A 26739-nucleotide genomic window follows, 5' to 3' on the forward strand; every position below is an offset into this window, starting at 1 on the left:
CTGTATGTATTATAGCTGGTACGTGCACCGTGGACTATGCTTCTGAGCCTGATCCAAGTCCCGGACACGCTCTGTGATGGATATCTCCATCAGGGGGTGTTAAAGGATAATCTGGCTCTGCTTCATGAACTTGTTTATGCCCCTCAGCTCGCTCTATGTAAAAATCGACATTAGTGTTACTCATCCTTTGCTAGTCCTCCGTTTTTGTTGAATGGCTGAACTACAGAGTACATAACCACAGCAGTTGATCAGTGAATGCTACAGAGATGCGGATGTAGAAAAACCCTTTAAGGCTAAAATCCAAACAGGCCTGGTCACTGAAAGGTTATTAAAGCAATTATTTCATAGTGATTACTTGTGTGTGACATATGAATGTGCTAGATAGTGTGATATTGGTGAAATCAAATACAGACATATATTGTTCTTTGTCTTATCTTCTCATACATTAAAAAAGTAAAAGTGAAGCAGTCTTCCATAGCAACCAAATTCCAGCTTTAATTTTTCATTGAATCTTATTTAGATGAAAGCTGCTGCTTGACTGGCTACTATACTGCTTTGCTACTTTTTCTAAATCTTCCCCATGCAAATTGTTATTGCGTCTTAAGGCCCCTTTACATTTAGCGATGCACCAGCGATCCCGACCACGATACGACCCGGTCAGGATCGCTGGTGCATCGCTAAATGGTCGCTAGTGAGCTGCCACACAGGCAGATTTCACTAGCGACGCAGCAGCGGTCGTTACTTACCTGTCAGACGCGGCGACCATGACGTCCTCCGTCCGCGTCCACGCGTCGCTCGTCGGCGCCAGCAGGAAGCGCCTGACGAGAAATGGACCTGCGCGATCAGCGGCAGACAGCGGGGGAGCCGGTCGGAGGTATCACATGTAGCCGCTAATATCGCTGCTGCGGCACAAAATCGGTGACGCTTTAGCGATATTGCTAGCGATAGCGCTATGTGTAAAACCCCCTTTAGTCATTGAAGGAAATAGAGAATTTGCTTGATTATCCTGATTAGAAATGGCTGAATGTGGTGATGGGATGCACTCATACAAATATAAAATAAATGCAGGAGATCAGTACAAAAAAATGTACATTTTATTAAAAAAAAAAAAAAAAAAAACCTAGAAAAAAAAAATTAAATTGCCAAAATATAATTTTGGTAAGTGATTGAACAAGGGAAAATTTTCTTAGAAATTGCAAACTAATTGAGGTTTGCCCAGTTATTTACAGGAGAGAAAAACCCTGACATTTGAAAAGTTAAAATTATATATATAAAAAAAATAAAGCCAAGGGTCCTTTGCCTTTTCCATCTAACAAAATGCCTTCACTACTCATACAAGCGGATCCTCCACTTATGGTCTTCAGTCACTGACCGCTCAGGAACGCCAAATGACCCTTTGTACATCTGTTGGCGTAATGTCCCTTCTCACCGCACTGCAAAGGCAAAAAGTTGTACTTTAATGGAGTTCTTATAGCTGAAAAATGAGCGCAGTGTCACTTAAAGAGAAGCGAGCCAGAAAACTGCCCCAGGTGGCAATGGCCATATTAGTCTGACATGTGCTCCATTTTTCACATAGATTTTTTCACCGTGTTTTAAAGAATGATTATATTTATACACAATTCAACTATTTTTTTATTTACCATGTTCACTTAATGCTAAAAGTGACCTGCCATTATGATTCTCCAGGTCATTACTTTTTTATTTTATTTACATTTTACTGTCTTGAATAGTCACCTTAGGACTTAGTTCCTGATCGCCTGTGCTACACGAGAGGGCTTCACAACTACTATGTGTAGCATAAATCATAATCTCCTATGTCTGAACGCCGGTCACGAATCTTCTGCAGACCCCAGACTATCACGCCAACCCATTTGCGCCCCGCGATCACGTGTCTTATGACACGCTTCCAGCTTGAGTGAGTTAAATGCAGCTGTCAGAGACCAACTTGTTAGCATCCGCAGGTGGATCGCGGATCCACCCGCGGCTGTTAACCCCTTAAGCCCCCAAGGGTGGTTTGCACGGTAATGAATGGGCCAATATTTACAATTCTGACCACTGTCCCTTTATGAGGTAATAACTCAGGAACGCTTCCATGGATCCCGGTGATTCTGACATTATTTTCTCGTGACATATTGTTCTTCATGTTAGTGGTAAAATTTATTCGCTATAACTTGGTTTATTTGTGAAAAAAACAGAAATTAGGCGAAAATTTTGAAAATTTTGGAATTTTCCAACTTTGAATTTTCATGCCCTTAAATCACAGAGATATGGCACACAGAAAACTTAATAAGCAACATTTCCCACATGTCTACTTTACACCAGCACAATTTTGGAACCAACTTTTTTTGTTAGGAAGTTATAAGGGTTAAAAGTTGACCAGCGATTTCTCATTTTTACAACACTACTTTTTTTTACGGACCACATCACATTTGAAGTCACTTTGAGGGGGCTATGATAGAAAATACCCAAAAGTGAGACCATTGTAAAAGCTGCACCCTCTCAAGGTGCTCAAAACCACATTCAAGAAGTTTATTAACCCTTCAGGTGCTTCACAGGAATTTTTTGAAGGTTTAAAAAAAAAAAAAAAAAAAAAATAATAATGAACATTTAACTCTCACCCATGACAGCACCACAGAGAGAGGGGGTCCGCCCATCAAGGACAGGAACCTACAGATAAGGCGGCACCTCTCCTCCGCCCCCCCAGTTGGGTTCCTGTCCTTGACGGGTGACCCGTGGAACCAGCAGTGGCAGCAGCTTACCGGATAGAAGAGGAGTCCAGGGCCGTCCCGTTCGCAGGTCTGACAGCGGGGAGGCCCCTGTCGCGGCGGGGTGGGTACCTGAAGCCGCCACCGCTGTAGCCGAGGGGCTGTACAGGGTGAGCGGGCGGGAGAGGACCGAGTCGCCGCTCCGGATAGGAGAATGGGGCTGGGGGACGCTGGTACACGCGCGGGCAGTGCCGTGGTACTAAGGTGTACCAAGATGGAGCTGCCCCGGAAATGAAGCAACAACTTCTGGGTCCCTGCGGTCGGCGCACTGCGCGCTCCCCGGGGAACAGCGGTGCAGGCTGGGAGGAGGAGGTGACGTCACGGCCGGGAAATTCAAAAGAGAGATGCTGGAGCTGCTCCACGCTGGAAGCGTCCTATGAGCAAGGAGGACTGCGACCAGCACGAGGAGCAGCCAATGCAGCAGCCCAAGCAGCAGCACAGGCAACACCACCATCGCCGACAAAAAGAAAAGGACGGACGCAAGGGCCGGTCCAGCAGCCACTCCACACAGCGCAGCAAGTTGACTGCAAGGAGCAAGTCATCTTCCTTGGATCAACCAGTGAGGGATCTGAATCCACCTCCTGAACCGGGAAAGAAGAAAGAAAAAACAAAGAACAGGGAATGCCCCACCTGTAAAAACCCGCTACCAGCTTCCTGGGATAAAAAACTCTGCGAGTCCTGCATACAGGAGGTTCTCTGTGAGGAAACCCCGGATTACGCCTCAGATCTAAGAGCGGTAATCCGTTCTGAGTTTCAGCGCGCCCTTTCATCTCTGAAATAAAAAGGGAGGGGGAGGAAAAGGGACACAGTAGTAGGATCCCAGTCAGAGGCCTAAACGTCAGGGGAAGTTACCTCCCATACTTCAGACAACGACTCGTCATCCTCGGATGAAGAGACAGAGGGTCGTCATTGTTTCCCCCTGGATGAGATAGACATGCTAGTAAAGGCAGTAAGATCTACCATGGGGGTGACAGACCCTCGGCCCGATAGATCAGTCCAGGACATAATGTTCGGGGGACTGGGCCAGAAGAGACGCAGAGTATTTCCATTAAATGAGAACGTACAGGGCCTGATAAAAAAAAGAATGGGAGAGGCCAGATAGGAAGAACTCCACGGTTCCCTCCCTTAAAAGAAAATACCCATTTGACGAGGAAGCATCCACGTCCTGGGACAAAGCCCCAAAGCTAGACGTGGCGGTTGCCAAGGCCTCAAAGAAATTTGCACTCCTCTTTGAGGATATGGGTACTCTAAAGGACCCATTAGACAAAAAAGCTGACACCTTCCTCAAAGGCACTTGGGAATCAGCAGAAGGAAACCTTAGGCCAGCAATAGCGGCAACTTGTACCTCCAGAGCCCTCATGGTATGGGTGGACCGATTAGAGAGGCAAATAAGGGAAGGTACACCCAGGGAGAAAATCCTGGAATCCATTCCAGTCATAAGAGGAGCGGCTGCTTTCTTAGCCGACTCATCAGCTGACTCAGTAAGGTTGTCTTCCAAAGCGGCAGCCATGTCAAACGCAGCCCGTAGAACGCTGTGGCTTAAATGCTGGCCAGGCGACTTACAGACTAAGATGAAGTTATGCGCCATCCCTTGTGAAGGGAAATTCCTATTCGGAGAAACGTTGGATGACATCCTCGAAAAGGCAGGGGATAAAAATAAGGGGATTCCCAAACCTGGGTCCTACAGGCTTTAAAAGATCCTTTCGAAACAAAAAGTTTTTTCAGAGGAGACCCCCGAGAGAGCAAAAATGGGACGACAGGAGAAGGGACAGGGGGTTCTTCTTCAGTAACCCGTCCCGAGATAAAAAAAAACCCAAGTGACTGTTTGCCCAGGGTGGGAGGGAGACTAAGTTTTTTTTTACCAGCCTGGAGGAGAATATCGAACAACCCCTGGTTATTAAATCTGATAGGATCAGGGCTAAGGATAGACTTTCTCTCTCTCCCCCCTCAAAAATACGTGGTAACCCCACTAAGATCATCGATAACAGAACAAAAAGCCCTCGAAAAAGAGGTCTTAAGTCTATTGAACAAGAGAGTCCTCCAGGAGGTTCCCCCGTGGGAGAGAGGCAGAGGATTCTACTCGCCTCTCTTTCTAGTAACCAAACCGGATGGTACCTTCCGGACAATAATAAATCTAAAGAGACTGAACGATTACGTCAAAAATGAAAAATTCAAAATGGAGTCGATCAAGTCGACCATCAAAATTCTCTCTCCACATTGCTTTATGATAGTATTAGACCTCAGCAATGCGTATTATCACGTCCCCATCCACAAAGACTCTCGGAAATACCTCAGACTGGCGGTCTCCATAGGAGGCGAAGTAAGAGAGTTTCAGTACAGGGCCCTGCCATTTGGAATTTCTGTAGCCCCGCGAGTTTTCACAAAGCTAGTGGCAGAGATGATGGCGCACCTGAGAGAACAAGATATTCTAATAGTCCCATATCTGGACAACTTTTTAATTGCGAACAACTCGGCCCAAAGATTCCAGGAACAGAGAGACAGAGTGATAGACACTCTACAAAACCTGGGCTGGCTTCTAAACCTAAAAAAAATCAAGGCTGGAGCCCAAACAAGTTCAGGAGTTCCTAGGCCTGACACTGGATTCAAACACCCAGGAGTGTTACCGCCCAGAACACAAAAAAGAAATGATTGCTCAGGTGGTAGCAAGAGCGATGCAGATCCCTTCCATGACACTAAGGAAAGCAATGTCCCTGTTGGGGACCCTCTCCACCTGTCTGCCAGCGGTCCAGTGGGCACAGATACATACAAGAGATCTCCAATGGGATGTATTGGCCAACCAGTTGGCATTAGGCGGTCACTTGGAGGGTCACGTCACACTAGACTCCAAAACTATTCGTTCCCTAGCTTGGTGGGGGAACAGAGACAACCTATCCAAAGGGGTTCCCCTGGGTGATAAAAATCACACACGTAATCACCACGGATGCCAGTCTCAAGGTATGGGGAGCACATATGAGCAACAGAGTGGCTCAGGGGGAATGGGAAGCTCAGGAACTAGAATCCTCCTCGAACCAAAAAGAACTATTAGCAGTAAACTATGCCCTAACACACTTCCTGCCGGTACTACGGAGCCATAATGTCCGGATATTTTCGGACAATCGGGTGACGGTGGCCTATATAAACCATCAGGGGGGAACCAGGTCTCGAACACTAATGAACACATCCTCCGAAATATTCACGTTAGCCGAGGAAAACCTACTATCCCTCTCCGCACTACACATACGGGGAGCAGAAAACCAGAGAGCAGACTTCCTGAGTCGCACCCAGCTACATCAAGGGGAGTGGGTTCTAAAACAGTCCATTTTTCTACAGATCGTAAAAATGTGGGGAACCCCGGACATGGATCTGTTTGCCGACTACAGAAACAAGAAAATAAAAGCTTTCTGTTCCCTAAACCCCAGGGGAAATCCCAGAACCCTGGATGCATTTATGCTTCCGTGGACACAGGGCCTAATGTATGCCTTTCCGCCGCCCATTCTCATCCCGGCAGTCATAAGGAAACTCAGAGAAGACGGGGAAAGAATGATACTAATAGCCCCGTTCTGGCCAAAAAGAACCTGGTTCTCCTGGCTGAGGATACTATCAATAACCGACCCCTGGGTTCTACCAGATCTCCCCGACCTTCTGTCCCAAGGTCTCGTGTTACACCCTCAAGCAGTGAACCTCCATTTAACAGCATGGAATTTGAAAGGACACTGCTAAGGGGGAGGGGGTTCTCAGAAAACCTGATCTCCACTCTACAAAAAAGTAGGAAGCCAATAAGAACCAGGGCCTACGGGAGAACTTGGGAGGAAATTTCTGTCCAGCTCCGGGGCAAGGGTTCAGGATGGAGTTCAGGTTGAAAAAATTTTTGATTTTCTACAAAAGGGGCTAGAACAGGGGTTGGCGACCAGTAAGTTGAAGGTACAGATAGCGGCTCTAGGTCCCCTTTATAACCAAGACGTGGCAGGCAACCCTTGGGTAGCACGGTTCATGAGAGCCGCAGCCAGGTCTAGACCAATAATCACCCAGAAATTACCATCATGGGATCTAAACCTAGTGTTATCTGCACTAACGGTGCCCCCATTTGAACCCATCCAGTCGGTACCCCTAAAAATCCTATCATTAAAGACGGTACTTCTAGTGGCCCTAACATCTGCTCGCAGAGTGAGCGATATTCAGGCTTTGTCAGCAATACCTCCGTTCACTAAAATCCTAGACGATAGTCATATTGAAACCTGACCCGGCGTACCTACCCAAGGTGGCGACACATTTCCATAGGTCCCAAGAGGTAGTCCTTCCTTCCTTCTGCCCAAACCCTAGGAATAGGAGAGAGGACAGATTTCACACCCTAGATGTGAAGAGGTGCCTAGTTCAATACTTAGAGGCCACCAAGGAATATAGGAAGGAAGGGTCTCTCTTTGTGTGTTTCCAGGGGCCTCGGAAGGGACTCAAAGCGTCCAAGAGTACGTTAGCAAGGTGGATAAGGGATGCGATTGCCCTGGCGTACTCATCCAGCGGGAATACCATCCCGGAGGGTTTAAAAGCTCACTCTACAAAGGCGATGGCGACCTCATGGGCAGAAAGATCAGAGGTATCGATAGAACAGATCTGTAAGGCGGCCACCTCATCAACACCTTCCACCTTTTTCAGACACTATCGTTTAGATCTAGCCTCAACGTCTGACCTAACCTTCGGGAGAAGGGTCCTTCAGGCGGTGGTCCCTCCCTAAGCTACCAATCTCTGAAATTCTCTCCGTGGTGCTGTCATGGGTGAGAGAGAATAGCTTAGTTACTCAGCGATAACGGTGTTTCTCGGAACCCATGACAGCACCCGCTTATTCTCCCCCCTTTCACGTGTGCGGTGAGCACGGCTTAATGTGTGTAGAGTTTTTTCGTTAGACACGGCGCTTCTCCATAATATGCAATATTATAATGTTATGTATATACTTTTGCTGTTAACTAACCGGGAGACCCTCTGATGCTCTGTAACCAACTGGGGGCGGGAGGAGAGGTGCCGCCTTTCTATCTGTAGGTTCCTGTCCTTGATGGGCGGACCCCCTCTCTCCGTGGTGCTGTCATGGGTTCCGAGAAACACAGTTATCGGTGAGTAACTAAGCTATTTTTTCACAAAAAAAATCACTTCAGGTCCAATTGTTTTTATATTACCAAGGGTAACAGGAGAAATTGGACTGCAAAAGTTATTGTGCAATTTGTCCTGAGTACGCTGATACCTGATATGTGTGTGTGTGTGTGTTTGTGTGTTGGGGGGGGGGGGCACTGTTTCGGCGCATGGCAGAGCTCAGAAGGGAAGGAGCGCCGTTTGACTCTTTCAACACAAAATTGGTTGGAATTGAGATCAGATGCCATGTCGCGTTGAGAGCCCCAGATGTGCCTAAACAGTGGAAATGCCCCAATTCTAACTCCAACCCTAACCCCAACACAACCCTATCCCTAATCCTAACCCTAGCCCTAACGGGAAAATGGAAATAAATACAATTTCTTTTTTAAATTTTATTAATTTTCCCTAACTAAGGCTATGTGGACACGCTGTGGATTCACCCGCGGATTTGTATCTGCGGATCCGCAGTTAAAATGACCTGCGGTTTGACCTGCGGATTGGCCTGCGGTTTTTCCCTGCTGTTTGCCATCTGGGCAATGGAATAGGTGGCAAACCGCAGCAGAATCCACAGAAAGAATTGCCATGTCAATTCTTTCTGCCGATTCCAAACCGCAGCTTTTCCGCAGTTGAAAATCCGCAGCATGTGCACAGCGGAATGTAAATCACATAGACTTACATTTTACTGTACATTGTCTGCGGAACTGCTGCGGATCTGCAGAGGTCAAAACTGCAGCGGATCCGCAGCAAAAACCGCAGCGTGTGCACATAGCCTAAGGGGGTTTGATTTACTATTTATAGCGGGTTTTTATGTTTGGCAGCTATCACACGCTAAAAGACGCTTTTTATTGTAAAAATAGTTTCTGCATCACCACATTTTGAGAGCTATAATTTCTTCCAAATTGACCCACCGAGTCATGTGAGGTCTTATTTTTTGCGGGATGAGTTGACGTTTTTATTGGTACCATTTTCGGGCACATGACATTTTTTGATCGCTTTTTATTCTGATTTTCAGGATGCAAAATGAACAAAAACCAGCAATTCATTAATTTCTTGGGGGAGGAGTTTACACCGTTCCGCGTGCGGTAAAATTGATAACGCGGTTTTATTCTTCGGGTCAGTACGATTACAGTGATACCTCATTTGTATCTTTTTTATGTTTTGGCGCTTTTATAGAATAAAACAATTTTATATAAAAATAATTATTTTTGCATCGCTTTATTCTGCGAGCTATAACTTATTTTTTTTGCTGATGACGCTGTATGGCAGCTCGTTTTTTGCGGGACAAGATGACGTTTTCAGCCGTACCATGGTTATTTATATGCGTCTTTTTGATTGCGTGTTATTGCACTTTTTGTTCGGCAGTATGATAAAGCATTGTTTTTTGCCTTGTTTTTTTGAAGGGGTTCACTAAAAGGGTTAACCAGTGGGACAGTTTTATAGGGCGGTTCGTTACGGATGCGGTGACACCAAATGTGTACTTTTGTTTTGTTTTTTTATTAACAAAAAGAAATGAATTTTTTGTGAAATATTTTTTTTCTTTATTTAGGAATTTTTTAAAAATTATTTTTTTAAAACTTTTTTACATTGTCCCAAGGGGATATTACTATATAGTGTCAGATTGCTGATATGACATTTTGCACTGCACTGTGTCAGATCAGCGATCTGACAGGCAGTGCAGGCAGCTTCTCAGGAGGCACTGAAAAAGCCACCTCTCTGCAGGACCCCGCGTCAATCTTGGATCCGGGGGCCTGCAGGGAGGAGGCAATCGGAACAACGCGAGCACATCGCGTTGTTCTGAGGGTCTCAGGGAAGCACGCAGGGAGCCCCCTCCCTACGCGATTCTTCCCTATGCCGCCGGAACACTGCGAACATGTTTGATCGCAGTGTGCCGGGGGTTAATGTGCCGGGAGCGGTCCGTGGCCGCTCCTGTTACATAGTTCCGGGTGTCCCCCCCGGGAGCGCCGCTGATCGGCTATGACTTACTATCCCGTCCTAGGGAATTAACACCCAGGGCACATGGATGGGAAAGTAAGGCAAGGGTAAGTAAGGGGTTAAAATGACAGATGATCAAGTCATGTGATTTACACAGAAACTCTGACATAAGCGCTCAAGATAAATGTGAGTCGAGCCTTGTTCTAATTTTTTGGGAGGCAAACTGAATATGTAGATAGGAGCAGATGAATAGTTCTTTTTATGTTTGCATGTTTCTCAGTGTGGTTAAGTGATTAGACAACCTTATTCTTTGGGTCGGTGCAATTACAACAATACCAGATTTATATTTTTTATCTTCTAATATCACAGTAAAAATGCTTTTTTTTTCTTAAATAGTTTTTTGTTGCCGCCATTCTGAAAGCTGTAACTTTATTTTTTTGCAAAAAATTGGAGATTTGTCTGCTACCATTTTGGGAGTTTTTTTTTGTTTTTTTTTTTAACTACACAGAATGAACAAAAAGTAGCAACGTAGTAATAGTTTTTCATTTTTGTGTGGTTCACCGTGCGGTAAAATTTATCAGGCACTTTTATTCTACAGGCCAGTACGATTACAGCGATACCAGATTTATATAGTGGGTTTTTTTTGTTTGTTTTTTTTACATAGGTCTTTTTGATCGCTTTCTATTACATTTTTTGTGTGTCATTATGATGAAAAAGTTACGTTTTGTAGTGTTTTTTATTATTATTTTATTATTATTGTTTTTATGGAATAAATAATGTGCTAATTTTATAGATCAGGTTGTTCCGGATGCAAAGATATCAATTATGTGTACTTTTTTGTTTATTTTTGTTTTAATGTAAATGCTGTGTTTTTAGTGGCGAAACTGCTATTCGTGATTTGTTTGTACTTTTTTTTTCTTCTTACCCTTCTACACATTTTATGTAACTTTTTTTTAGTTCTACTATGGGACATGTATCATTTTTACTTTGATCTCTGGTCTCATGCACTGAGATCTGTGAGTGAGTCGCTGTTAGATGCAGAGTCGTCAGTGAGATCTAACAGCCCACCGTACCCTGGGTTCATTAGATGACCTTAGTGTACCATGACAATGATCGACCCGTGCTATTATGATTGCAGAGGGGTGTCAGTCCTGTTAAAAGGGGTCTTTTAACCCCCTTTTAACCAGTTATAGGTTTTTAAGTGGTTAATCGGCCCTGACTGGTTCCAAAACTGGCCGGGGCAAATACCGCAGGGTGTCAGCTGTCATCTGCGGGAATTGTGCCGGTTGCGGGGCGCTATTGTCTTACTCCAGATCGCTATTTTACAACGGCGATCAGAAATAAGACACCTTAGTGGCCACAGTTTTAATGTGTATTGGCGGTTAAGGGGTTAAAAATAGGAGACTGTGCAAAAAATTTAAGTACCGTATAAGCTACAAGCAAGGTACAAACTAAAGTAAAGACACATGGCCTAGTCATAACAATGTACATAGACCCACAAAGTCTGGTGCAAAGTGGCCTATTCCTAGTGATGGAAGCACGCAGCTAGCCTCTTACCTTGTAACAGGTGACCTGATCCAGTGGTCTGGGCCCCCGATTTCCTACATTATTGGTCTGTGATTGCATGACCCCAATAGTCTGTGGAGACCGCTGCTGGCCAATGGGCGAACTCTGGCTTGTTAACTGGATGAGGGAGGACGATCGCTGTAAAGGCTGATTGTTATTGTGCTGCAGGCGAGAATGGAAGATTAATATATGCACATATATATTATAAATGTGTGCACATATATATATATATATATATATATATAAAAGGAGGCAGCACTCCAACAAGCTGGCCAAGAACGCGGGCTTTTTGTAGTTTGCAGTGAGGATTGTTTGCTGGAGTGCTGCCTCCTTAGCTTCTTCTGCACTGGGGTTTATGGCTGAGAGGTCATGCCCCCAGAATACAACTATTTTGGGGCAGAATTCCATAGCCTACACATACACCCACTACAGTGTATCAGGTCACCTTTTGCTGGCTCTGGCTCTGCTGAGGTAGAGGAGGTTGTTCTGTGGCTCCCATAGGCAATTCAAAGCGGGGGCTGCAAAAGAAAAGATGTTATTCTACAATGTAAACTCCATCGCCCCAAAAATATTAACTGTGACCTGTGCCAGAAGCAAAACGTCACAAAGACTTGCAGATCATATCAAATACAATATTTTCTTACCCAGACTAGGGTCAGACGGCCGTAGGGTCTCCCAACCGGAAGAATGGAGTCCATTATGCTGACGACACTGATCAGAGATTAATCCGATGTCAGCATAGTGACCCGATTATCTTAGATGTGAGGAGAAAGTGGAGAACAACGTTTCTCGATCTTCTCTTTCCTTTATTTGTTGGATTAATAAAATGTATTTTTACACCATACATTCTTTGCCTATCCATTCTGGTGGGAGGCTTTCTGATGGTTTATATTGAATGGGTTTTGGATATATGTTTATGGACTATAATGGATATTTTTCTCATGCAGACTCAGTATGAGAAACAGAAGTTGCTCAGCACTGCCTCATTACATGTCAATGGCCCTAGTGATAAAAACATCGGATAGGACTCTGCAGATGGATCTGGTGGTGTGAGCAAGCCCAAGAGTGATTTCCCTCAAGTAGAAGAAATACACAGGCATATATACTGTATATATAACAGATTCAGATGCAGTAAAACTGAATCTGTGCTTTAGGTGAATTAGGTCCTAGGCCAGGTGGCATGCCTGAGAGGAGTCCGTGACACCTATGAAGGCTCCTGAATGTTTAGAAATAAAATCCTTATACAAGATCACATTTCCTTTTCTGTGAAGTGCTGGTGGCTCAGTCTGACCAGTAAATACATAAGGTTTCGGTTCTCCTACCTATGATGTGTTCCATATGCTGGGGTTAGTGCACAGTCCACAGCTTTGTACATAGACACCCAGCCACATACTGGCAGATTCACTACAGACCGGATTCATCAAACTGTTTGAAATGTCACCCAATGTTTGCAACGTCTGGCATTTTTACACCAGTCCCAGTTTACCCCCTATTGGATGGAGTTTTCTGGAGATGTGACCGAAATTCATCACAATTATTGTCTCCCAGGTGGGGGTACCCTGTGCGCGGCGACCCCGGGCGGGGGCATCCTGTGCGCGGCGACCCCGGGCGGGGGCATCCTGTGCGCGGCGACCCCGGGCGGGGGCATCCTGTGCGCGGCGACCCCGGGCGGGGGCATCCTGTGCGCGGCGACCCCGGGCGGGGGCATCCTGTGCGCGGCGACCCCGGGCGGGAGAACTCTTTTACTCTGGCGCAAAGCAGGTGAGATAAGCCTATTAAAGAATTTGGCACATCCTATTCCAGCATGGAATATGTCAGTCCTGAAGAATCAGGGCCTAAATCAGCCAAAATACTATTAAACTGCATTACTGAAAATTAAATACTTCTCCTTTACTAAAATATTTTTAAAAAATGCTAAGTCAAGTATATTCACTTTATTTTAAAAGTATTTTGTGTGAACTGTGATCCCAGCTCTGATTCTGCTTTGTGCACACCGTACCCATCACTGTATATATACTAATGGTATACACCCCGATTACACACATACCCGCTGCACCGGCGGCTGATTAACCTATGGGCTCCTGACAGTAGTCAGTAATGAGCCTTTCCGATGTAGCATCCATATACTTACCGAGAGCTAAATACTGAGATACTATATACTCACTGCATGAATTTACAGTTGGGACCATCCAGACAAAATCCTACTAGATAGTTGACACAAATGACTCTCCGTGTATGCCGATGCCTGCACAGGGGGCCTACGAGACAAGCAAAGCTGTTAGACACTGACGTCTCAGTCTGCAGCAGACAGTAAAGCTGATGTGGGGTTAGCAGAATTCGCTTATGTCCCCCTTACCGTGTTTACAGAAGCCTCGATCATACCAAGGACAGTCTTTTATCTTTGATTCTGGGTCAATATGTAAAAACGGGCACTCCTTGTTACTGCACTCGCCTGCAACAGAAAGACATCAAGCAATGCGGATCTACTTCATGTGGTAGTACCAATACACATAGTGCTGTATGTCCCCCGAGCCCGTGTGAAGCGTCTGCCCTGGCAGCACATAGATGTACTGTTTGTAGTGCCTGCAACCGAGGGAGAGCGGCTGCCCTGACGTCTGTTAGCCCATGTATTGCAATTTCCCACAGATTTAGCCTAAACGGCCACAAATTAAGGCCATTTCATAAAACAGAGAAAGAACATACTGTGTTCACCTGTAAGTGGAAACAATAACTGAGAGCCCTCAGTAATTAATAGTGTTGTAATAGGAGCGGAGCTAGCTCCGTAGATGGCTAGTAGCGGGGCCTGTCATTCCAATCCTCCTGTGAAAGCTAGCCCCTGACCGGAGTCCATGGGACATCGTGATTTTCTCTACACATAGCATCGTCAAAGACTGGCTACAGTTCAGGCGATCAGTTGATCGCAGCTTCAGGTCCCCTAAGGGGACTATTAAATACAGTAAGAAGTTTTTACGCACAAAAAAACCCAAACAAACAATAGTTTATATCATCCAATAAGTGACGACTCGGTATAAGTTAAAGGGTTGTCCAGGACTTTAAGATTGACAGCCTATCGATACGCCCAGTGGGGAAAATAAGTACTTCATACACTGCTCATTCTGCAAGTTTTCCCACCCACCTACAAAGGATGGAGAGGTCAGTAATTTTTATCGTATGTACACTTCAACTGAGAGAGACAATCTAAAAAAAAAAAAAAAAAAAAAATCTAGAAAACTCACATTGTATGATTTTTACATACTTCATGCAATAAAATGCAAATTAATTAAGTATGCAATCACTTACCAATCAGCAAGAATTCTGGCTCTCACAAACCTGTTAGTTTGTCTTTAAGAAGCCTTCTACTCTGCACTCATTACCTGTATAAATTGCACCTGTTTGAACTTTTTACCTGTATAAAAGACAACTGTCCACACTCTCAATCACACTCAAACCTCTCCACCATGGTCAAGAGCTGTCTAAGAACACCAGGGACAAAATTGTAGACCTGCAGAAGGCTGGGATGGGCTACAGGACAATAGGCAGGTTGGTGAGAAGTTAACAACTGTTGGCACAATTATTAGAAAATAGAAGAAACACAAGATGACTGTCAATCATCCTCAGACTGTAGCTCCATGCAAGATCTTGCCTTGTGGGGCAACGATGATTCTGAGAAAGATCAGGATTCCGCCAAGAACTACATGGGAGGACCTGGTCAATGACCTGAAGAGAGCTGGGACCAGACTCAAAGATTACTGTTATTAACACACTACACAATCATGCATTAAAATCCTGCAGAGCACGCAAGGTCCCCCTGCTCACAACAGCATATGTCCAGGCCCGTCTCACGTTCCTCAATGACCATCTGGATGATCCAGAGGAGGCATGGGAGAAGGTCATGTGGTCAGATGAGACCAAAATTGAACTTTCTGGTATCAAGTCCACTCGCCGTGTTTGGAGGAGCAAGAAGAATAAATAAGGCTCCAAGAACACCATTCCAACCGTTAAACCTGGTGGGGGAAAACATCATACTTTGGTGGTGCTTTTTGCTAAAGAGACAGAACGACGGCACCGTATTGAAGAGAAGACGGATGGGGTCATGTATTGTAAGATTTTGGTCAGCAGCCTCCTTCCCTCATTAGGATGGGTCGTGGCTGGGTCTTCCAGCAAGACAATGACCCAAAACATACAGCCAAGGCAACAAAAGTGTGGCTCAAAAAGAAGCACATGAAGGTCATGGAGTGGCCTAGCCAGTCTCCAGACCTTAATCCCATAGAAAACTGGAGGGAGTTGAAGCTCCGAGTTGCCAAGCAATAGCTTCAAAATCTTAATGATTTAGAGATGATCTGCAAAGAGGAGTGGACCAAAATTCCTCCTGACATGTGCGCAAACCTCATCATCCACTACAAAAAAATGTCTGACTGCTGTGCTTGCCAACAAGGGTTTTGCCACCAAGTATTAAGTCTTTTTTGACAGAGGGATCAAATATTTATTTCTCACTGCAAAATGCAAATACATTTATATAATTTATACAATGTGATTTTCTGGATTTTATCTTTGATATTCTCTCAATGTTAAAATTAACCTACCCTTAAAATTATAGACTGTTCATGTCTTTGTCAGTGGGCAAACTTACAAAATCAGCAAGGGATCAAATAATTATTTCCTGCACTGTGATTGGCATCTTAGACATTACACCGATCCCAGCCCGCCCATTTTATAAACCGTGAGGGGGTATTATAGATCCTATTCTTTAAGTTCCTGAAGTTGTCTGGGCCTTTAATATTGATGTTAACATGAAATTAGTCCCAAACTCAATAAAACTAGTGGCACTTGAAAAACATCATAAATGCACAATTGGGTTTTGATGCAAATAAACATCAAACCCAGTGAAGAGATCCACAGACCATGATATTAAAAGGTTACATTTTTTATTAACATCACTTAAAAAAAATATTTATTAAAAGTTAGGCTTTAGAGCACATTCACAAAAAACCACCAGAAGGGGGCACTGACTGAACACCCAATATAAACAACAACAGATATGGTGTTTTAATAAAAAAAGATTTCACTAACTACACACGTTAGTAATCGTATAAGGTAGAGGTGCATATCCTTGAATCAACTACTCATTACATTCACAAGAAGACCATAGTAAACCGGCAAATACCATTGATCAAAATAGGAACTGAAATTTCTCAAAGGAGATTATACAGCCTATTAGTATATAAATATAACTATGACCCCCGTCTCATAAGTGAAATCAAATCGCAAGGATATCTACCTTGAAGGAATGGTGATCAGTGTTCCAAATGGGGGAGCCAAGCATTTTTAATGTCCTGGCGGAGGGAAAGAGGTTGTCACTCAGGATTTTATGGTACATGGCTCCATCCTTTCTCCCATTAAGGCGGTGAAGTAGTCCTGTGCACTTAGAGAAACACCCACAAAACATAATGTTTCCACCTCCATGCTAGACAGTGGGGACTGTGTTCTTTGGGTCATAGGCAGCATTTCTCTTCCTCCAAACACAGCGAGTTGAGTTATTGCCAAAGAACTGAATTTTTGTCTCATCTGACCATAGCACCTTCTCACAATCACTCACAGAATCATCCAGGTGTTCATTGGCAAACTTCAGATGGGCCTGCACATATGCCTTCTTGACCAGGGTGACCTTGCGGGCACTGCAGGATTTTAAACTTTTATGGCATAATGTGTTACCAATGGTTTTCTTGGTGACTGTGGTCCCAGCTGCCTTGAGATCATTAACAAGTTCCCCCTGTGTAGTTTTAAGCTGATCTCTCACCTTCCTCATGATCAAGGCTACTCCACAAGGTGAGATTTTGCATGGTGCCCCAGATCAATGTGGATTGAAAGTCATTTTGTATTTCTTCCATTTTCTTACTATTGCACCAACAGTTGTCTCCTTCTCACCCAGCGTATTACTTATGGTTTTGTAGCCCATTCCACCTTTGTGCAGGTCAATGATCTTGTCCCTGACATCCTTATAAAGCTCTATGGTCTTGCCCATGTTGTAAAGGTTAGAGTCTAAATGAGTCTGTGGACAGGAGTCTTTTATAAAGGTGACTATGCAAGACAGCTGTCTTTAACCCCTTAACGACAAAGGGTTTTTTTGGTTTTGGATTCTCATTTTTTGCTCACCTTCTTCCCAGAGTCTTAACTTTTTAGGTCAAAATGACCATGCGAGGGCTTGTTTTTTGCGGGACGAGTTGTACTTTTGAACGACACCATTGGTTTTAACATATTGTGTACTGGAAACCGGGAAAAAAAATTCCAGGTGCGGTGAAATTGCAAAAAAGAGTGCAATTGCACACTTGCTTTTTGACTTTTTTACTAGGTTTACTAAATACTAAAACTGACCTGCCATTATGAGTCTCCAGGTCATTACGAGTTCATAGACACCAAACATGTCTAGGTTCTTTTTCATCTAAGTTGTGAAAAATTTTTTCCAAAGTTTGTAAAAAAAAAAAAAAAAAAAAGTTGCCATTTTCCGATACCCGTAGCATCTCCATTTTTCGGGATCTGGGGTGGATGAGGGCTTATTTTCTGCGTGCCAATTTGACTTTATTTTTATTGATAACATTTTGGTGGAGATATGCTCTTTTGATCGCCCGTTATTGCATTTTATTGCAATGTTGCAGCGACCAAAAAACGTAATTCTGGCGTTTCGATTTTTTTCCTCGCTACGCCGTTTGCCGATCGGATTATCTTTATAAATTGATAGAATGAGAGAGAGATTCTGAACGCGGCGATACCAAATATGTGCATATTTGATTTTTTTATTTTATTTTGAATGGGGCCAAAGGGGGGGGCGATTTGAACTTTCACATTTATTTATTTTTTACTTGCTTCAATAGTCTCCATAGGACACTAGAAGCTGCGATCACCCGATTGCTTGTGCTACATTTTAATTAGTGTACAGCACCAACGTCACAGTGTCTGTAGTTTACTTAGGAAAATCCTGCTGACAGTTTCGCTTTAGCTTATTATGTTCATGAGCTTGTCCAGTGTTAAAATACAGACCGAGTTTCCTTCATCCAATGCTGCTCCAGTGGTGACATCACAGCTACAGTACATGACTGCTGCAGCCCAATGCCTGGCTCAATTGTCAATTCTCAACTATAAAAACATCACGGCTGAGCCCAGTGATTGGCTGCAGCGGTCACGTACTCTAGCTGTGACATCACCACTGCAGTCTTTCAACACAAATTAAGGGTAATCGTATGCACACAAAGCTGGTCCTACGAGTGTAAAGCCCTATAACTGAAGGGGAATAGCTAAGTGCTTCATATTACATAGGTGCAGGCTCGCACACAGGGATAACGTAACTTACCAAACTTGGAGTAGAAGTAACACTCAGGCATTTTGGTCATGTCGTACTCATGCAGGAACTCGCACTGGTCTCCTTTCTTACATAGTCCTCGTAACCAGTGCTTACAGACCACAGTCTTCTCCCCACTAATATGTCGAAACGGGCACATACCCCCTAAAGTCAAAACAAACAGGATTTTACATTCATAGAGTACAATGAATAAGAAATAGCATTACATTGGTTACTGTTCTTGTATAGATACTAAAATTGTTCCTAGAATAAAGAAACAAACTCCAGCATACACATTATACAGTAATCGGGGTACAAAATGTATTGTTAATGAGCAGTAATGTCCATAAGACGTGTGCACGTGTCCTCAGTCAGTCGCTTATTCACCTTTGCTGCAGGCCGACTTCATGTAGAATTCACAAACAGCTGCCCCGGACTCTGGAAAAGAGAGAAACAGTGAATATCATCTGCACAAAAATAAGAAAACAACGTCATCCATTTATTCAATCACACACACACAGGATGGGAAGCAGTGCCACACCACTGGGGGATAGAGTGTCGGAAATCCCCATGTGCTTAATATCACAGTGCATCAGGTATACAGTGAAACGTGCGTCGGGTGCCTGGTGGGTGAGCACCCCTATCTATACCTATACTATCTATTCTATTATTTCTAAACATTGTTTTTCGACGATTCCTTTGCATCCCTGTTCATACTCCACCCACACACACAAATGATACACTATTTGCCCCCTTCAGCAAGAACATAGCCAAACAAACCACACATCTACGATTTGATCACAAAATACAGTTTAAACATTAATTTTCATAAACCAGCAGTAAGGAAAAATGACCTGCAGGTGGCACAACAGTACCCCAAAGCACACTACCAACACATTTGTATACATGCACTGCTTTTTCGGGGATTACTTCGCGCCACACACACACACGATACACCATTTGAAAGGTAAACTTGCCCCCGTCAGCAAGAAAAGAGTCAAATAAACCACACATCCACGATTTTATCACTCAATACAGTTTAAACATTCATTTTCATAAACCTGCAGAAAGACACAATGACCTGCAGGTGGCACCTCAACCAGAAAACATTTTTTGGCCTCTACTTATCAGAACAATTTATTGTATTACCAGTCTACATATATATATATATATACACCTGTCTGTGTTCATCAGCTTATGAAATACATTTATATTTCACCAGCTTGCTTTTCCTTAAATTGCCTGTGCCCCCCGACGACCAATGTGCGAAAATTTTGCACAGTCCAAGCTAGTATCACTGTGAACATGATGCACTGTAACATTAAGCACATGGGGATTTCTATACCCCTCCAATGGTGATTTGGATACTTACCTGGTGCCTTCAGCCATCTGCTAGATTATACTGTATGATCTATTCTGTGGGCTATACCGTATATTCCTCTCTCTGATGCAATTCTTTTGATATTTAGATGACCAGTGGATAATTTTAAATGTAAATAATATTATATTTCCGGTGAACTGCTGCATCTATGTACTCCCAGGGTACCCACAATTAGCTGGGTTTTCTCATCCACCGGGCTGTTCTCGTATGTATCTGTATGTCTTGGGATTTTTTAACCTTTGTATTTTTATATTCAATAAAATTAAATTTTACATATATTACTTTGGATATATATTCTTTCATCATAGCACAATCTTTTTGTCGGCATTACAATGGTATTAATGAGTTATGGGACACACTACCCCTATCGGGATTTATAAGCTTTTGATTTATATTTTACTACCAGTGATCGGCAGCTGACAAGTCAGCAGAGCCATCTGTCATGTGCTGTGCCCTCATAGTGCCAGGCTGCCCATGCCCCTGGGTGACACCGTGTGCCCTGCTGGTGCCAGGCTGCTCATGCCCGTGGGTAATACTGTGTGCCCTGCTGGTGCCAGGCTTCTCATGTCCCTGGGTAACACCGTGTGCCCTCCTGGCGCCAGCTGCTCATGCCCCTGGGTGACACCGTGCGCCCTGCTGGTGCAAGGCTGCTCATGCCCGTGGGTAATACTGTGTGCCCTGCTGGTGCCAGGCTTCTCATGCCCCTGGGTATCACCGTGTGCCCTGCTGGTGCCAGGCTGCTCATGCCCCTGGGTATCACCGTGTGCCCTGCTGGTGCCAGGCTGCTCATGCCCCTGGGTATCACCGTGTGCCCTGCTGGTGCCAGGCTGCTCATGCCCCTGGGTATCACCGTGTGCCCTGCTGGTGCCAGGCTGCTCATGCCCCTGGGTATCACCGTGTGCCCTGCTGGTGCCAGGCTGCTCATGCCCCTGGGTATCACCGTGTGCCCTGCTGGTGCCAGGCTGCTCATGCCCCTGGGTATCACCGTGTGCCCTGCTGGTGCCAGGCTGCTCATGCCCCTGGGTATCACCGTGTGCCCTGCTGGTGCCAGGCTGCTCATGCCCCTGGGTATCACCGTGTGCCCTGCTGGTGCCAGGCTGCTCATGCCCCTGGGTATCACCGTGTGCCCTGCTGGTGCCAGGCTGCTCATGCCCCTGGGTATCACCGTGTGCCCTGCTGGTGCCAGGCTGCTCATGCCCCTGGGTAATACTGTGTGCCCTGCTGGCGCCAGGCTGTTCATGCCCCTGGGTATCACCGTGTGCCCTGCTGGTGCCAGGCTGCTCATGACCCTGGGTGAACCCGTGTGCCCTGCTGGTGCCATGCTGCTCATGCCCGTGGGTAATACTGTGTGCCCTGCTGGTGCCAAGCTGCTCATGCCCCTGGGTAACACCGTGTGCCCTGCTGGCGCCAGGCTGTTCATGCCCCTGGGTAACACAGTGTGCCCTGCAGGTGCCAGGCTGCTCATGTCACTGGGTAACACCGTGTGCCCTGCTAGTGCCAGGCTGCTCATGCACCTGGGTAACACCGTGTGCCCTGCTGGTGCCAGGCTGCTCATGCTCATGGGTAACACCGTGTGCCCTGCTGGTGCCAGGCTGCTCATGCTCATGGGTAACACCGTGTGCCCTGCTGGTGCCAGGCTGCTCATGCCCATGGGTAACACCGTGTGCCCTACAGGTGCCAGGCTGCTCATGCCCATGGGTAACAGTGTGCCCTGCAGGTGCCAGGCTGCTCATGCCCATGGGTAACACAGTGTGCCCTGCAGGTGCCAGGCTGCTCATGCCCATGGGTAACAGTGTGCCCTGCCCATGGGTAACACCATGTGCCCTGCAGGTGCCAGGCTGCTCATGTCCCTGGGTAACACCATGTGCCCTGCAGGTGCCAGGCTGCTCTTGCCCCTGGGTAACACCATGTGCCCTGCAGGTGCCAGGTTGTTCATGCCCATGGGTAACACCATGTGCCCTGCTGGTGCCAGGCTGCTCATGCCCAGGGTAATGCTGTTCTGTAGTCACTGCCTGTAGGGCAGCTTCTTCTGTGCGTCTGCTTCTTTATAGCTACTGAACTGCTCTGTACACTATACGCCATAGGTACTGTTATAGGACCCAAACACACTATATTTATTCAGCTGCACCTTCAGACCATCTATCGTGTGAGGGTCCGACTCTCACTGACAGATGAGGTTGGGGGGAGACAAATCAGACACATTGAATTACAACATCTTTGGTTCCCCAGAGACCGGCTACCACCAGCAGCCTTTGGCCTCCTTGTTGAAGACACCATGAGACACAGATGTGGCTGTGATCAGATGTCACAATGTATGGTCACTAGATCAGAAAAACAGTGAAGTATGGATGACAATCTGAGAGCGATGTGAACACAGCCCAAGAACCCACCCAGCTCCGCGACCTGACAGGATGGATCTGAACAGAGCTTTGAGGGCACTAAGCAATTTTGGGGGTCTCAGCAGGCAGACCTCCCTGCATTATGGTACTCAGGAAGATGGAGTGCATGAGTCCAGGACAGCTGGATGGCCACCAAACTGGGAGATGTGGCAGACATGCCGGTCGCCACCGTGGTCCACATACTACGCGTCAGTAGCCCCATGCTGCACGCCGGTAGCCCCCCCCCTGACTTTCCAGGCAGAAATCACACAGTGGAGGAAATCAATAATGAAAAAGTTTCCAGCTTCCAAATTATACAAATTTATTCAAGGCCTAAGAGTAAGGATAAACGCGCCATGCCCCATCATAGCGGAAAGACACAGCACCGCGCCATGCCCCATCATAGCGGAAAGACACAGCACCGCGCCATGCCCCATCATAGCGGAAAGACACAGCACCGCGCCATGCCCCATCATAGCGGAAAGACACAGCACCGCGCCATGCCCCATCATAGCGGAAAGACACAGCACCGCGCCATGCCCCATCATAGCGGAAAGACACAGCACCGCGCCATGCCCCATCATAGCGGAAAGACACAGCACCGCGCCATGCCCCATCATAGCGGAAAGACACAGCACCGCGCCATGCCCCATCATAGCGGAAAGACACAGCACCGCGCCATGCCCCATCATAGCGGAAAGACACAGCACCGCGCCATGCCCCATCATAGCGGAAAGACACAGCACCGCGCCATGCCCCATCATAGCGGAAAGACACAGCACCGCGCCATGCCCCATCATAGCGGAAAGACACAGCACCGCGCCATGCCCCATCATAGCGGAAAGACACAGCACCGCGCCATGCCCCATCATAGCGGAAAGACACAGCACCGCGCCATGCCCCATCATAGCGGAAAGACACAGCAACGCGCCATGCCCCATCATAGCGGAAAGACACAGCAACGCGCCATGCCCCATCATAGCGGAAAGACACAGCAACGCGCCATGCCCCATCATAGCGGAAAGACACAGCAACGCGCCATGCCCCATCATAGCGGAAAGACACAGCAACGCGCCATGCCCCATCATAGCGGAAAGACACAGCAACGCGTCATGCCCCATCATAGCGGAAAGACACAGCAACGCGCCATGCCCCATCATAGCGGAAAGACACAGCAACGCGCCATGCCCCATCATAGCGGAAAGACACAGCACCGCGCCATGCCCCATCATAGCGGAAAGACACAGCACCGCGCCATGCCCCATCATAGCGGAAAGACACAGCAACGCGCCATGCCCCATCATAGCGGAAAGACACAGCAACGCGCCATGCCCCATCATAGCGGAAAGACACAGCACCGCGCCATGCCCCATCATAGCGGAAAGACACAGCACCGCGCCATGCCCCATCATAGCGGAAAGACACAGCAACGCGCCATGCCCCATCATAGCGGAAAGACACAGCACCGCGCCATGCCCCATCATAGCGGAAAGACACAGCACCGCGCCATGCCCCATCATAGCGGAAAGACACAGCAACGCGCCATGCCCCATCATAGCGGAAAGACACAGCACCGCGCCATGCCCCATCATAGCGGAAAGACACAGCACCGCGCCATGCCCCATCATAGCGGAAAGACACAGCAACGCGCCATGCCCCATCAAGCTTAAGAACATATTGTTCGATACGCGTTGCTGTGTCTTTCCGCTATGATGGGGCATGGCGCGTTGCTGTGTCTTTCCGCTATGATGGGGCATGGCGCGTTGCTGTGTCTTTCCGCTATGATGGGGCATGGCGCGTTGCTGTGTCTTTCCGCTATGATGGGGCATGGCGCGGTGCTGTGTCTTTCCGCTATGATGGGGCATGGCGCGGTGCTGTGTCTTTCCGCTATGATGGGGCATGGCGCGTTGCTGTGTCTTTCCGCTATGATGGAGCATGGCGCGTTGCTGTGTCTTTCCGCTATGATGGGGCATGGCGCGTTGCTGTGTCTTTCCGCTATGATGGGGCATGGCGCGTTGCTGTGTCTTTCCGCTATGATGGGGCATGGCGCGTTGCTGTGTCTTTCCGCTATGATGGGGCATGGCGCGGTGCTGTGTCTTTCCGCTATGATGGGGCATGGCGCGGTGCTGTGTCTTTCCGCTATGATGGGCATGGCGCGGTGCTGTGTCTTTCCGCTATGATGGGGCATGGCGTGTTGCTGTGTCTTTCCGCTATGATGGAGCATGGCGCGGTGCTGTGTCTTTCCGCTATGATGGGGCATGGCGCGGTGCTGTGTCTTTCCGCTATGATGGGCATGGCGCGGTGCTGTGTCTTTCCGCTATGATGGAGCATGGCGCGGTGCTGTGTCTTTCCGCTATGATGGGGCATGGCGCGTTGCTGTGTCTTTCCGCTATGATGGGGCATGGCGCGTTGCTGTGTCTTTCCGCTATGATGGGGCATGGCGCGGTGCTGTGTCTTTCCGCTATGATGGGGCATGGCGCGTTGCTGTGTCTTTCCGCTATGATGGGGCATGGCGCGGTGCTGTGTCTTTCCGCTATGATGAGGCATGGCCGTTTATCCTTGCTCTTAGGCCTTGAATAAATTTGTATATTTGGAAGCTGGAAACTTTTTCATTATTGATCTCCTCCACGTGTGGCTTCACGACATCTCCGAGCTTCCACGCACCACTACTAGCCAAGAAAGCAGGTGAGCTGGTTACTTTTTGCAGAAATCGCACAGTAGCGGACACCAGGCGGAGCCGGGATTATTCCGGTTTGCTGCTCGGAGGGAGAGGTGAGTGCAGGCTCCCTGGCCACCGTGCCCCATCACTTACTGTCCATGCCCGGGAAGGGCAGGGGTTGCGCCCCCAGCTGCTGCTCCACAGCCAGCTCCAGGTCGAAGCGGATATGATCCACACACGCGATTAGCTCCTGCATGGTGACCGGAGCGCAGGGCCGCACACACACCGGGAACCAGCATCAGTCCCGGCCGGGACAGTGCAGATGATTGCCGTGCAGCGGCTGAACGAGCTGACGCAAGGCACTGTGGGAAGGGAAGCGCTGGGGCCGCGCAGTGCATGCTGGGTAACGTGACCTGTGACAGAGGACGGCATGGCGCGGGGGCTGCCGGTACGTGGCGGTGTGTGGTGCCGGGGAGCAGCGGCTGCAGGTAGGGGCCAGCGGATCTCTTATCTCAGACTATTGCTCGCTGTTATCAGCCTCAGGCTGACTATTGGGTCTTGGATTGGCATTAGTAACAGGACCTGCGAAACACTCACGAGGCTGAAGTTGGCTTCTTATTCCGCAGTTTCTTATTCGGAATTTTTTTCTTTTCTTTTTTTATAGGTTTAACAACAAAAAATAATCATCACTGTAATAACATACAATGCAGCGAGGCGCCCGGATGTGAATACAATTAAAAACAGCTACAAAAACTATAAAACTGGCACAAAAATGGGCCTCAAAGGGTTAAATGACTTTGGGCCACTGATCTGACACCGCAGACATACAGGGAACAGGGAGCCCCACATCAAACCCAGGTCCCTCCAGCCTGGCCCAAATGGGTTCTGGGCATCAGAATTGGCATCAAAGTCATTTAACACCCTAAAAACACCAGTTACTTATTCAAATCTGTGAAAATTGACTGTCTGCCCTCTTTGATGCCAGTTCTGATGCCCAGAACCCATTTGGGCCAGGCTGGAGGGACCTGGGTTTGATGTGGGGCTCCCTGTATGTCTGCGGTGTCAGATCAGTGGCCCAAAGTCATTTAACCCTTTCTTCAACGCTCTGGTGCCCACTTTGATGCCCATTTTTGTGCCAGCTTTATAGTTTTTGTAGCTGTTTTTAACTATTCACATCAGGGCGCCTCGCTGCATTGTATTTCATTATTGTGATGCTTATTTTTTGTTCTTAATCCTATAAAAAACAGAAAAGAAAAAATTGCAGAATAAGAAACTGACGAATAAGAAACCAACTTCAGCCTCGTAAAACAATCCCTGTCAGACATGGCATAATATTTAGAATTGAGAGCCGTCAGTGGTAACGCACAAAACCCGTCACCATCCTTATATGTCAGGCATAGAAGCCTCACACATGGGCAGATAGAGGAGCAGGAGCCTGGTCTGGAGCCTTAGGGTATGTGCACACGTTGCGTTTTTTTATGCGTTTCTGCGGCATTTTTGGACGCGTGGAATCGCATCAAATCCGCAGTGCATTGTTTGGGAAATCCAAAAACGCTGTACACGCGCTGCGGAAAGAGACGCGCAGATTCGCAGCGTTTTATTTTCCG

General features: G+C 46.8%; 2 protein-coding genes across 6 annotated transcripts in view; one reads left to right on the forward strand and one right to left on the reverse strand.

Annotated features, from left to right (window-relative positions):
* Positions 1-26739, forward strand: part of PTCD1 (pentatricopeptide repeat domain 1) — a 116386-nt gene that overhangs the window by 35659 nt on the left and 53988 nt on the right. The window contains exon 1 of one of the 5 annotated variants that reach the window (XM_073546684.1): positions 25089-25158. The exons of 1 other annotated variant lie outside the window; for it this stretch is intronic. Coding sequence is in view for 1 of the 4 variants with exons in the window: in XM_073546680.1 (XP_073402781.1) it covers positions 25563-25580 (18 nt within the window). In the remaining 3 variants the exon portion in view is untranslated. 3 more of the 5 variants (XM_073546685.1, XM_073546683.1, XM_073546680.1) reach the window with 3 other exon arrangements.
* On the reverse strand, positions 1072-25419 carry CPSF4 (cleavage and polyadenylation specific factor 4). The gene is made up of 8 exons (XM_073546686.1): positions 25286-25419; positions 19102-19152; positions 18727-18879; positions 13738-13833; positions 13546-13639; positions 11827-11899; positions 11373-11543; positions 1072-1433 (listed from the first exon to the last, which is right to left on the reverse strand). The coding sequence occupies exons 1-8, from the start codon at positions 25386-25388 to the stop codon at positions 1365-1367; spliced, it is 810 nt and encodes a 269-aa protein (XP_073402787.1). The 5' UTR covers positions 25389-25419; the 3' UTR covers positions 1072-1364.

The sequence above is a fragment of the Dendrobates tinctorius genome, unplaced genomic scaffold (assembly GCF_039654945.1).
Source record: "Dendrobates tinctorius isolate UK_male_01 unplaced genomic scaffold, ASM3965494v1 ptg000150l, whole genome shotgun sequence".
In the NCBI taxonomy this organism is placed as follows: domain Eukaryota; kingdom Metazoa; phylum Chordata; class Amphibia; order Anura; family Dendrobatidae; genus Dendrobates; species Dendrobates tinctorius.